The sequence below is a fragment of the Ciconia boyciana genome, chromosome 16 (assembly GCF_034638445.1).
Source record: "Ciconia boyciana chromosome 16, ASM3463844v1, whole genome shotgun sequence".
Taxonomy (NCBI): Eukaryota; Metazoa; Chordata; class Aves; order Ciconiiformes; family Ciconiidae; genus Ciconia; species Ciconia boyciana.
Genome location: NC_132949.1, coordinates 5835873 through 5849361, shown reverse-complemented (window position 1 = coordinate 5849361; position 13489 = coordinate 5835873). Strand labels below are relative to the sequence as shown.

Genomic DNA, 13489 nt, shown 5'->3' with positions numbered 1-13489 from the left:
TAGTTGTATTGTTAAAACCCTAGCACACTGAAGCGTAACAAATTAAAATAGGCTATTTCAATATGGTAATCCATAGTGGATGATTGCTAACTGAACTTTTCCACATTTAAAGAACCAAAATGGTCACAGATAGCCAGTTCCCTTCAGAGCTTTCATCTAATTACTGAGGTTAGAGCTTGTTTTATGGTTGGAATGTGCTCAGCATCTGTGCAAACTTGAGCTTTCAAGCTCGGGAGAAACCCCACATTTTTATGAAACTGGCAGTTGCCAGGGGATATTCTTTTTCTTCTGAAGCATGTGGCCAGAATAAAGCAATGTGTGGAAAACTCCCATATCAGTTCAACTTTCAAAAGGACAATGGACTAAAGACAACCCAGGTAAGAATTTTATTTCACACTCCACCCCCCCCACCCCCACCCCCACCTGGATTCAAAGAGTTGGCTTGACACCCACCCACCCACCCCCCCCAGCATAACTGGAATTACAGGTTATAAAGCTTGCTGCTATCTTCATACAGATGTATTTCACTTTGGGCTCCACATGTTCTGCTGGATAAAATGCATTAGAGAGCTGAAAGAATTAAAAGTTTTAAAACTTTAATAAATATACAGTGAAGACCTGACATGAATGTCATCCAAAATCTATTTAAACACCACATACAATTGGTACTATAATGCATTTTAAAGGCAGCATCCATTTATTTTCAAAAAAGCACTTTTTAAATTATGGTATGCAAACATAATTGAGACTAAAGTAACTGGAAGTTATTTCTGAAATACCCATTACCTTTTTAGAGTCCAAACAAACCAACATTAATCTTACTTTGTTAGATCTCATCTGCTGAAAGGGGTAGAAAGAACTGGCCTAGCAGATGAGATACTGGGCTGAGATTAATTCCTGTCTGAAAAGGAGTAGGTCACTTAAACTTGCTCTGCAACTCACCCCTCATTTGCAAAGCTATGATAAAGTGTTATTATCCCTACCCCACAGATAATGACCAAAAGTTACATAAATACAGGCTTACGTGTTCTGATGGTAAACAGAGTACCTCTGAACAACTGATAGGCTTCTGGGCAGGCTTTGTTGGACTTAACCTCTGAATGGGGTTGGCTTCCTTTTGGTTTTTTTGAGGAGACTCCTACGCTATTAATTTAGCCTGCAGTTTAAAGCAGTTGTTTATGCACTGCCTTTCCCTTCAAAGCATTTCATACATAAGCCGAGCTTGTCTCTGTGTAGAGGTGCCCGGTGTACAATCCTCTGCAGAGTGAAAGAGCAGTCATTAGCAGTACAGGTATTTTAAATGAGTTGAGCACAACATCGGAATTTGAAGATGGTATTTGTAAATGGAAACCATACCACAGATTTGACGTTCTTACATTTAAATTATGTTCCTCATTCAAATGATAACCATTTTAGAGCAGTCTGCTCTTACCAAATGAACTACTGATTCAGTAATAATTTGAGAGGGTGCATCATCTTCTGAATCATCGTATCCTCCTGTGCCATGGGAAGGTTACATAGCAATACAGTTTAACTTTATTTAGTTTTGAGATTTCATTAACTGGTTACATGTTTTTACCTTTTTATAAAGTAAGTTACATGGAAGTTCCTCTTCAGAGCCAGCAATGCAATTTTAGATGCTTAATAAACTGATTTGTTCCTCTGTATTTCAATGAAGATCTCAATTTATACTTGGGTTTAAAAATTTGCCTCTCAGTATTCAGATAACATGCATCATACAAAAAGATGGCTTGAGAAAACCCTCTCTCTTCCAGGAACAGCAGGTTCCCTTCTATTGTCTGATTAAGAAATACTATTTCTAATAAATGATACTCCAACTCTGTAAGGTTTTTTTTTTTTAAAAAAATAGAAATATATCCTTTCATAACAGCAGCATGTGCCCATGGTGGTTTAGTAATATAATTTCATGTTGCACCGTACTCCTACAGTTTTTCCTTCCGTTGAAAAACGGTTTCAAAACTGTTAGGTAGCAGAAGTCAAATTGTGTAGAGATTGCCCATTACTGATATCCAGGAAGTGGTAACTTCAGTCCTTCCTTTGCTTCAAAAAAGGTGTAAGAGAGGGTGATCAGATCAACTTTAGCCATTTTAGGGTCCTCTACAAATTCTGGATCAATGTAGAAAAAGACGGGCATGTCCACTTCCTCTTGAGGATTTAGCCGCTGTTCTTCAAAACAAAAACACTGCATGAGGGAGGAAAAAAAACAATTAGACAATAATAGCTAGATAAACTTTCTCTCTGCCAACGTGAGAGAAAGCTTCATCTTTTAAAATCAACTCTTATTCCCTGTACATCCCTAAAATCCTGGGAAGGATCAACCATATGAGCGACAAGACAGCAATTCTGTTCCTCTTGTGTTACAGGAAAAAAAAAATTTGCTTTTAATAAAGTGTCCAAACATGCAAATTGGCCAGGCTAGCTCACATTGTTACCACCTGCCCTCAACATCAGTTGTACTAAATATCATGTACTTAGGAGCCACTCTAATTGGACATGTATTCTGCTTGTTATGAAGACAGTAAGGCTAAGAATGAACTCATGCACTGTCCCCTGAAAAAAATCAAGGTATTTTCTTAAAATGTTAGCATACAAAGAATGGTATCCAGCATTAAAATTAGAAAAAGTTAATTTATAGATAATGATTCTCATTCATGTAAAGGAAAATGTAATCTTTGCTTTATTCACACTTACTTGTATTTTATTGAAATACTGTCCTGCTTCAAAGGGTATTACATTGTAGGTAGAGATTCCAATTATTGGTTTGTCAGTAGGATTTTTCGCTTTATAAAAGGCCAGTGCTGTCTCTCCTGGTACCACCTGTATAAAGTATAAACTGCACAGTGATTTTTAATCTGTTGCAGCCCTCCAGCCCTTGGAGTTCTTTGGACTTTAGCTAGAATTAGTTCATTTTCTCTTTTGCTGTTTCAAGTTGGTTACTTCACTACTTCACAAATATTTTGCTTACAGACAATTCACCCTCATTCAAAACTAAAAGCACCACTACTGTTATAAGTGTGCATTTTTAATCTTATCCAGTTTGCCAATGAGACTTCTATTAGTCTCAGCAGTTTAGCAGCATATAGAGCTTTTTCAATATCCATATTTATATATAGTGTATATTCAATTTTTGAGGGTACAATTCTTTTAGTACTCGACTCAGAAACCAATTAAGAAGCATGACTCCTTTTGAGTTTTTATTAAGAACTAATTTTAAACAGTAAAGTTACATTAAAATGTTCATTTTTTAAAAGATAAAAACAGTCCTACAAGGATAGGGGCAAGAAGAGAAAGTACTAGGGGTAAAGTCTGGTAAAACCCTACAGGTTTAGATATGCAGCTACACCCTAGATATTTTTACTATATATATACACACACACTTTGTGGTGTATATAAAATTCTTAACTGGAAGTACGGGGGAAGCACCCCAGACTATGTTCCCCTAGTTGTGTGTTTTTCCAGATCAGGGCCCAGATCTGCAAATCAATGGATCCGCAGGGTCAGGATGCAAGGTGACTCAAAGGTACCGGGCAAAACCTGACGCTTTCAACCAGGAGGTTCTGCGTGAGGGTGGAAACGCAGTCACTCACGTAGATTTCGCTCTGCTGGGGTTTGAAGTTCCACTGGATGCTGGAATGCACGTCCGCGTTGAAGGTGACCCTGATGACCCGGTCTCTCACCGGCTTCATGCTCTCGATCTGCTCCGAGCTGTGGCCTGCGCCCGTTGTTCCGCCCTGGCCCGTGGCCTGACAGAAAGGGAAGGCAGTGAGTGACCCGCCCCGGCCCCTTCCAGAGCCTCCGTCGTCCTTCGCGGGCGGGAAGGAGCTGGCAGCGACGGGCCGCGGGGCTCCCCGGTACCTGGCAGTAGAGGCGGTAGAGCGGCACGGCCGCGTAGGACATGCCCACCATGCCCACGGCGGCGGCGGCGATGTAGGCCAGCGCCGACCGGTTCCGGCGCCGCCATTCTTCCTCCTGCCCGCGGGTGAAGGGGTTGGAGCTCCGTAGCCCGCGGGCCCCCCGCGGCGCCGGCACCCGTCCGCCCGCCGCCGCCGCCCAGAGGCCGTACCGGGCCTTCCCTTCCGGCCGCGGGGGCGCCCACCCGCCGATACGGCACGGCCGAGCAAGGGCCCGTCCCAGCGCCGGGGCCCAGAGGGGGCCCGGCCCCCCGGGCAGCCGCAGGCCCCCGCAGCGCGCCCAGCCCCGCCCGAACAGCCCCATGCCGCGAGGCGCAGCTCTTCTCGCGAGACGCGGCGGCGGGGTGAGTCCGCGCTCCCGTCGCTCTGCCGCGCGCCCCGCCTCCGCCCGCGGCGCCGGCTACTGCGGGGGCTGGCTCGGCTCGGCTCGCGTCGCCTCCCCTCCCTTCCCCTCGCCTCGCCACGCCTCGCCTCGCCTCGCCTCGCCTCGCCTCGCCTCGCCTCGCCTCGCCTCGCCTCCCCGGCTCCCCGACGCCCGTTGGGCGGCGTGAGGGGCAGCCGCCGTGCGCCGCCTTCCCGACGAGGCGGTGGGGCTTGCGCCGCGGGGGCGGGGGAGCGGGGCGGGCCGCTGAGGGGAGGGAGCGCTGCTGTCGAGGGGTCGCCCGTTGCTCGCCCCTCTGAGGCGCGGGGGCTTCCCGGCAGACCCCGCCGGTTGTCTCTCCCTCCCCAGCGGGACCGCTTGGGCGGTAGCGTGCGTTTCGAGGTAACTGTCGCAGCCCTGAAGGTCGGCGGGTTTTCGCACCCTCGGGCTCTCCCGGGGACGCTGCCGGGCTGGTGGCCGCGGCGGGCCCCCGCGCCGCCGTGCATCGAGTCGGCTTTGTCCGAGGGGTGCCGGGGCGGGCTGGTGCCGGGCGGCATCGGGGCCACTGAAAAGTCTGCCAGAAGGGCGTTAACCTAGCGAAGCACGCCGAGAGGAGTGATTATCCTCTACTTCAGCGGGGTTAATGCGGAGAAGGAGTGCACTGAGGTGCAGCAGGACAGGGTGGTGGACACGAGGGCCTCTATGGCTGGTTCCTTTGGGGCTGTGAGCGCCCGACCAAGCGCTTGTAAAGTCGCCTTTGTGCCCTCACTCCTCATCTTCCAGCGTTGTGTTTCTGTAGGCGGCAAGCGGGCACTGCGGCGTGAACACGGTGCCATACACTGACTGGTGCGAGCGTGCTTTTAACAGAGAGGAGACTTCATCCCTTTGGCTTCCTGCAGGTCTCCCTGTTCTGCGGACACTGACACTGATTATTATTTTTTTCCAGTGGTGCTTTGGTTCGTGTTCAGTTTGCTCTCTTTGTGTACGGATTTGTTTTTGTTTAGGCACAAATATTGACATGTCGCAAAGTGATTGAGCGTTTTTGTAAACAGCAACAACTTCAGGACAGGCGAGTTCAGACAAACTCAGAAGTACAATCTTTCTTCCCATGCACTGTAACAAACTTTGCTGTAGCAATGCTTGAATTTATTGGTTTAGAGTACTGCTCTTCTCTTGTGCTGGCTCCAGTAACGTGAATCATGCAGTGACTTTGGCAGCTCCTGATACTGCTTCGTTTTTGCATTTAGTTGGATTGAATAAGAGAATGATAAAGTCTGGAGTGAAGCAATATTTTGGCCTTTCCTCTGTATTTAGATGGCATTACTTTTGATCCTTTAGCGAGAGATCTGAAAACATTTACCGCAGGAAAATCTGTGGTATTCCAAAGTGAATTTAATTTTTTTTTCATGCAGAAATACATAACCTGATGAATTGGTCAGTGTGTTTTTGTGGAGGCTGACACTGTGCACCTAGGGAGGCTATGTTATTTCGGCCCAGGTTGTAGTGTGTCACTGGTACCACTGGCACCTGTGGCCATTTTTTGCCTGTGTGTTGTTCAGAGAGTTCCTTGTCCCCCTTGTACCGTGTTTTAGGAGTAATATCTTTTCTGGTTCGTGGCCATGTGAGGCTTTAGCCATACAGGTCATGAGGTCACGAAGATTTGCTAGTGATACAAATAGATATTTTTGCATTAGGGCTTTTGCAGTAATTTTTCAAATGATTGTACGCTTAGGATTGTATTTCTTGTCGACCTGTCATATGTGCTAATAAAAATACAATGTGGATTACTGGATTTTTTTGCTACGTTAGTGGTACGTAACCTCATTTTGCATGTGTTTTGGCTTACGTCTTACATACTGTCTAGTATTCAGCGCCTATGGAATTCTCACGTGAAGTAAGTTAAAAAAAAAAAAGTGAGAAGACAAGACACACAAAACACCTGATCACGTTCAAAACAGCATTCCCTCCCTAAGTAACCTCCGCTGGAAAAAAATGAGATTGTTTCTGTCTTTAGCAGTTACATTACTTTATCCTGGAATTGTAATCTCAGTTACTTCATTTTTTTAGAAGATTTTAATCACAGGGGGTTCCGGTTTACCCTAATTCCTACCTCATAAATTAAGAGGATGTCATATGTTTTGGTACAATATACAGCGAAGTCTGAGTTACACTTCATTGCTGAAAACAGTAAGCAGTTATCTGTTTTATCACGGAAGTTCTCTTCTCCCACTTGATTTCAGCTAGTCAGTAATAAATAAGAATTGTTGTCAGCATCTGAAAATACACATAGCCATGTAAATTTCAAAAAGTGGTTTCTCCTTTTTTACAGCAATTAATATCTTGGTTACGAGCCAGTGCTTCATGTATCAGAATTCTTCATTTTGAACTTTTATTAAAATAGTGCACCTAAGAAGATGTCCAGTACAGATCCCCTAACAAATACAGATGAAAAGTAAGTACTTTTTTTTTCCCCACGCACAGGAATACAGTTACTGGATTGTAATATGAAAATTCTTGCAGTTTCATTAGTAGGATCTTGTTTTGATGAAGTCTTAAAGAAAAAGAACTTTGATATTGAAACAGTCTGAAGCAACGTCTTAGAAAAGCTAATAGCAACACCAGCGAATTTACACATAAAGGGAAGAAATAGTTCTTAAGCTTTTCATTAAGTTAATCAGCACTTGGTTTGGACTGGTTCTGTAGAGATAAAATCCCGCATAGAAATTCCTTAATGCTTCTGCAACTATGAAAACATACTTGTAAGGTATATAGCAAATTACTTCCTTGTACATACAGGGTAACTACGGTAACATAAGACAGTGTATGGAGTTTATGTATTATAATGCATTACTTTTTCAGAATACTATGTCTGCATGCCTTTAGTGTTTTATATGTAGTGCTTTGGAACCATCTTATTTTTTTACCAATGCCATGGGATATATAATGATAATTATATTCATTCTATAAACTGTAATGTTATCCGCTTAAAAGTTGGACCAGATTCTAAATGGCAAACTTGGATTCAGTCATGATTGAAAATCGTAACTCTAGACCTTTCCCAAACTGCTAAGTAACCATGCCAACACTGTCATCAAAACCATAATTAAAAGCAGGCACAGACAGCTCTTGCTCGACTATCATGTTTGCTGTGCTTGTGCAATAGAATTGAGCAAATAGTATTCAAAAGTTTTGTCAAACAATTTAGCGTAGATTTTGAATCATGCCACTTCAGAAATAACTTGATTTTTTTCAAAAACAAATCCACAAAACATTAAAAAAATTAACTTGCTTTTTACTGGGATCTGAAGAAGCATACTCTGCTTGTCCGATGGAAATACAGAGTATGTAATACAAAGATACATCTTTAAAACAGCTATGGCTTGCTAGATTCATGTGGAAGGTATATTATATAAACACTTACTAGATCACTGTATTCCAAAGGTAATTTTTCACATGGGAGATGAACGTGAAAGGTGCGTATAACTGCACTTCAGCTACATGATGATGGAAGTCTATAATTTTATATACTTTTTTTTTTTTCTGGGAGACAGTATCAATGCACAATGCTTCAGGAATGTACTTGGTTATATGTTAATTGAGGTTTACCTAAACTTTAAATAATACCTTTCTTCTCTACACAAGGGGTTAGCCTCAAACCATTCATGCTTCTCCACAATTACAACATTGCTCAAGCTTTTTTTTCATGTTTAACAGTAGCCATATAATGACCTATGTTTTCTTTTAATCTTTATGACCTAATCAGCAAAATGTATTTTGAATAATTAGCGGGTTTGGATAGATCAGAAGTGTTTCTTCATGGTATATGATAACAGTGTTCTCTTGGCTGTGGTCCTTAGTATCATAACAAATTTTTACCTTTTAGGGTTAGTGAACCTGAAAGGCTACAGTTGCATAACTGACTTGTATAGGATTTTTGTAAAAGACCTTTGTTTTATTTATAACAAAAAGATCTTGTGAATCTTGCTTCCGAAGATTCTGCAAATCTTTTTGTCATCTGCTAAATTATCCTGTAGTCCATCTCAGTTGCTAAAGCATTACAAAACTTCCTTTGGGAAAGGTGAGTCATAATTAATAATGTTGCCAGAATAGAATAGTTTACTACCTGTTTGCAAAAGAATCTTACTTTGTTTGCTGTATAAAATAACAAATGATGTCTCTTGAAAATTTAGTCTTACTTATTGATATTAGGTTTTATGGCATTTTAAGTTCTTACAGTATTCCTACATCTTTCTGGAAGTAAAAAGTAATTTGTGTTCCCCTGAGTGTGTTCTTAAAAGGCAGGGAACTTGCAAAAGAAGCAATAATACCATTTTTCTATATGAGTCCTTTAGAAACATTAAAAGCAGCACAGCAGCAGAACTTTAAGGTAAAGAGGGACAGAAGCCTTGGGGATGAGTTCAGGAAGCTGAACAATGCATAGTTGAGTTTGAAGAAGGCATGGAAGAGCAGTTGTTCAAACAAGTGATATATTGCTGATAAGAACTCTAATAAAAAGAGGTAGGAGCAATAAGAAGCTTAATACTACTTCATAGCTGCTTAAATTGTTGGGAATTTTGTCATGCCTGGTTTACTAAAAATATTTTTTTGCTTTTTAATACTGGAAATGCATAGCCTTGAGTCATACTTTTAACTGGGGGTGTGTGGCGTGTGTGTGTTTCTATTGCAGAAAACATGACACTGGATACAAGCCATATTGGTCCGAGTGATTTGTTTTGACAAATGTTCCTGATACTGATAGTACAAATTGAATTCTGCTGGTGTTAAGAACAGTGACAATTTTGTTGGAGAAAGGCTATTGGTATTTTATCTTCTGTAACCTTGCCTGGAGCAAATCTAATTGATATGATGCTTAAAATATCAATGGCTTTTCTTTCATCAGACTGTAATGCCAGTAACACCAGCAGAGTTAAACTGATTGAGTTAAACTGAAGACTACAAAGGGCCAAATTTTCATCACTGAATGGATGTGAGCAATCCAATCGATGCCCATGGAGCTCTTCACATTTTGGGAGTTGGGAAGGCTGCTTTATGTTCCCACTTCCATCACTGACCTGCTCCTTAATCTGTGGTGGGTCACTTTACCCTTCTGCCCCTCTTGTGTGTGTAGATTGCAGGCTCTAGCAACTGACCTCAGTATATGTGAATGCTACATAGCATGTTGCCTATAAGCAAAAAGATCCTTTCTCCAGAACAATTACGTGATAATGAAACCACAGTCACTACAACTTTAAAAAAAAAAAAAAGGTGCCTGAGATAAGTGTATGCATTCCTCGCATAGCCAAGCTGTCCTGCTGTGCAGCTCCAGACGCTGACAGATGCTGTCTCATCACAGGGTTACTCCCTGCTTTAGAGAGGATTCACGTTTCTACTTAAACAAAGCCCTCAGTGAACACAGAATATTCAGTTTTCATTTTAAACTGTAATCTTTTTAAGGTCTTTTAGAAAGAGGGGGAGTAATAGGAATGCATCTTCTGAAGCAAGCCTGGAAGAAAGTAGTGGTTAACCAAACTGATGTCAGGTGCTCAGAACCTCTGAAAATACGCATATCTGCAAGACCAAGCCTTGTATCAGAAGAGAGTCTTACCTCTGGAAATAGTGGTGTATTTTTTACTTTTTCAACTAGATTATTCTCAGTTCAATGATATAAATTCACCATTTTTATTTGCTTTCACAAAAAACCAGATGTGTCAGCTTCTATTTCTAGAGAAAATATATAACCCAGGTTCTGTGTTAACTTTTGACTGTTGTATATTGAAAGACTAAAACCCAAGTTAAAGCATGACACAAGTCAACACCATGATTGAGAATGTAAAGTAATAGCATAATGGTGTTTGTTTCATTAATGCTTTCAGTCTATCTGCTTTGTTGGCTTTCTCTTTTGTGTGCGTATGTGCATAATCCAGTCTGCTAGGAAGATTGCTTTAGAAAGGTCGTGAGTTACTGCTTTTGCCCTTGTTTGGAGGGAACATGTAAATAAATTATTGGAAGAACATGAGTAAATAAGTTTATTTTATTTTAATTATTTCATTTGTCTTCTGCTGGTAGATATAGATTGCAGTTGTAGTAAATGCAAGTAAATTTTCTCTGCTTTGCATTTTCAGTCTTTAAAGTTGCTATAAATTGCCATTTCAAACAGAGAAAAAGTAAACATTACCTTGATAGGTGAATTAGTCCATGTGACGCAGAGGGTTTCAGAGAAGATTAAATAGGCAGACACTCGTCTCGAGCTCTGTCTGTTTGGTTTTTTTTTTTAGTAGCAGAAATTGTCCTGCACATAACCTTTATCCGTCTGAATTGGAAACCTCCAGTGTATTGTGGTTGCTTTGTCATTGTCTCTGCTGCTGTACTGAAGAATGTCCTTACTCTCACCAGGAGACGAAGATGAACCAGAGCGTTTTGATGGTCTTTCTCTCTTATACTGGTATGCTTAAGCATTAGGTTCTGATGGCATTTTTCTAGTCTGTAATTGGGAAAAGTACAGTAAAGATAATTTAAAAGCTGTAGCCATTTTCAGCTTCTTTTCATAAGCAGCCAGAGTTTATCATTTAGATTTTTGTTTAAGTGTCAAGTAATACGTATTTTGTGAGGGAACAGTATTATTCTTCCATTGATAAATCTAGATAAATATTTTGTTTGTGCCCATAAATGACTAATAATTTCTCAGGAATACAGATCAGAAGAATATCCGGAGCTGTATGTTCTGATAAGTCTCTAGAAGATATAAAACATAAAGTTGTTGAACTTCGTTCTGTATGCTGCTAAAAAGTAATAGAAAAAAGTATAAAATATTTCATTTTAATTGCCTTACTAGAACATCTACGCAAAATTATACGCACTTAGTCTATTAGCATGGCAGGACTTCAGTTGGAGTGTTGAGTTTAGTATTTTTTAGTGTAGCAAAGTTATAGTGTACATTTTGTAGAGTCTTGCTTGTTTATTTCATCTGTTGCCTCACCTCTTTTCTTCTCTGTGTGCTAAAAGCTTGCTTACAAGTATTTTTGCATGACTTCTCGAGGAATGAGCAGCGACATCTGATTATTTAATTTGCATCTTTTTCTACAAAGAACTTTGAAATTATTTTGTTACTACTGCCGATTGGTTTAGAAGCCTATTTCCGTATTTATACTGTTGAGCATATTTCTAATGTTTTGGGGGAAGTATTTTAATATTTCATGAATATTAAATAATGATAACATGAAATAAATGTTGGATGGGTGCTAAATCCAAGTCTTTTTATTGTGAAACTGTTAAAGCCCTGTTTATTTTATTAGAAGTGTGCCAAGCAGCTTGACTTGAAGATCCATGTCTAAGTTATATGGGAGAAAAACTAACACCGAAAGTCAACAAGATGTGATACGCTAAACAAATTCGGGGCATTTGAAGATCCTTGTCTTTACTTTTATGTGATAAAGTAATTTTAAACCACATGTGTTGGAGGGATTTAGTCTTTAGAGCATAAACATAACTGAATGCCTTGTAAAAGGTATCTGTTCAAAGTGTCAGTCCTTTCTAATTGTAGGCGGCAACATCATGACAATTTCACTGTTTCAGAGATATCTTCCTCCTCTCTGTTGTGAATTGTTAGTTTGTCTATCCTCTGTATCCTCTTTGTCAGCATCCATTTTATGTTAGTTAGGATCTCTCATTTGGGAGTATTGCCTGTTACTTCTAGAAATGTAGATCCTTTCCTATTAAGTGTTTTGTGCTTAGATTCGATCATATTTTATGATCATTTAATATGGTAATATATAAATAGGTTCTACGATTTCTGGTGAACTCTGAACTTTAGACTTAAAGTCTGAGATTTGATCTTTTAAGGCTTCACAAAAGTAAACTTCTGTGTGAGGTTGAAATAACATTTGTTCTTGTTTTTTTATTTTAATAAAAAACTGCTATTTGAAAGCTGCTGAGAGCGTGGCAGAGCAAGAAACAGAACAGTAGTAGCCAAAGGCAAGACGGAAAAAAATAGAGTAATTGTCTACTTATTTTAAAGATCAGTGTACCATGTTTAAGTTTTCAAAGATGGATGCAAATCAGGACAGACCTGTAAAGAACATGACTAGTATGTTGTCTTTCAGCTTCAAATCAATTTAAATTCATGGGATAATTGAAGTGACAGTACTAGGTAGTAATGCAAAGTACTCTGCTGTTGTAGTACAGTAGTAGTTTATAAAAAAAGTTTTGTTAGAGAAATAGCAGAATTAAGGATTTATTCTTCCTTTCAGACTGTGATTAAGTACAAGCAGTTCGGTTCAGTTTGAGCCTTACAAAGTGTGCCTTATGCTCTGTCACGTAGTAGCAAGGTCATGTGCAGTCTTGTTAGTGGCCAAATACACTAACCAGGCTGCATCATTTCTTTTTAGCCTGTGAAACAAATACTGCAAGAAATACTACAGTGAAAATTGTACAATGTTTGAAGCATAGGCTTCCTGTTTGTTTCTAAAGATAAATTATTAGGTCTGGTTTTAGGGCCAGCCTTTCTAAAGCAAAGGCTAATTTTGCAAATAGCTGAAAATTTGAGGTTGTGGAACAAATTGTTGCTTTTCAGAGCAAGTGCTTATCCCTTGCTAAAAAAACCTCATCCAGTTTTCTTATACAAAACCAAAAGAAATAGGGATGTTCTTTAGAAGCTGGATCTCTTGCCTGGTGCTAGAATTTAGGAACATTTGGACCTTCTAGATTTCTCTCTTGCCTCTGGCACGGCACCTCTTAATGACATGTACTCCAGCATTTGCAGGAATACCCAGTTGCAGGCATGGAGTTCAGGCTGTGTGCTGGATTTGGTTGCGTGGGAGGATTTGGGTCACTGTGTCCTCCACTTTATCTTCTTTTCCCCCCTGCTAATGAATTCTAGTTGTTCCATTTCAATTTAACATCATGCTCTAGAAAATGCAACTCACTATCTAATATGGAACAATATGTAGGTCAAAGCAGAAAAACCTAAGTGGTGCTTCTGCCTTTTTTCTAGAAGGGATCTGGTGAGTCTTCTCCAAAAATGGTACAGTGGGAGGACAAAGGAGCTATGATACAACTTGGATTTTTAAATAATAATTAATCTAAATGAAAATAAAAAATGATAAAGGGTAATCTGGATTTAAAGGAATTCTTAACACTTTGCATTCTCAGAGCAGTATGCTGGTTATGTTTCTGATGGAACTTTAAATTTAGGTTTCAA

At 40.4% G+C, this 13489-nt stretch overlaps 2 protein-coding genes across 2 annotated transcripts in view; one reads left to right on the top strand and one right to left on the bottom strand.

Moving 5' to 3' along the window:
• Positions 1–579: 579 nt before the first annotated feature.
• Positions 580–4300, bottom strand: COX11 (cytochrome c oxidase copper chaperone COX11). Its single transcript, XM_072880807.1, has 4 exons — positions 3877–4300; positions 3609–3764; positions 2713–2838; positions 580–2203 (listed from the first exon to the last, which is right to left on the bottom strand). The coding sequence occupies exons 1-4, from the start codon at positions 4234–4236 to the stop codon at positions 2021–2023; spliced, it is 825 nt and encodes a 274-aa protein (XP_072736908.1). The 5' UTR covers positions 4237–4300; the 3' UTR covers positions 580–2020.
• Positions 4301–6649: 2349 nt separating this feature from the next.
• The window catches only part of STXBP4 (syntaxin binding protein 4), a gene marked incomplete in the record, with an annotated part of 77254 nt that continues 70414 nt past the window's right edge, over positions 6650–13489 (top strand). The window contains 2 exon segments of the mRNA XM_072880802.1: positions 6650–6745; positions 10687–10735. Of these exon segments, the coding sequence (XP_072736903.1) occupies positions 6739–6745; positions 10687–10735 (56 nt within the window).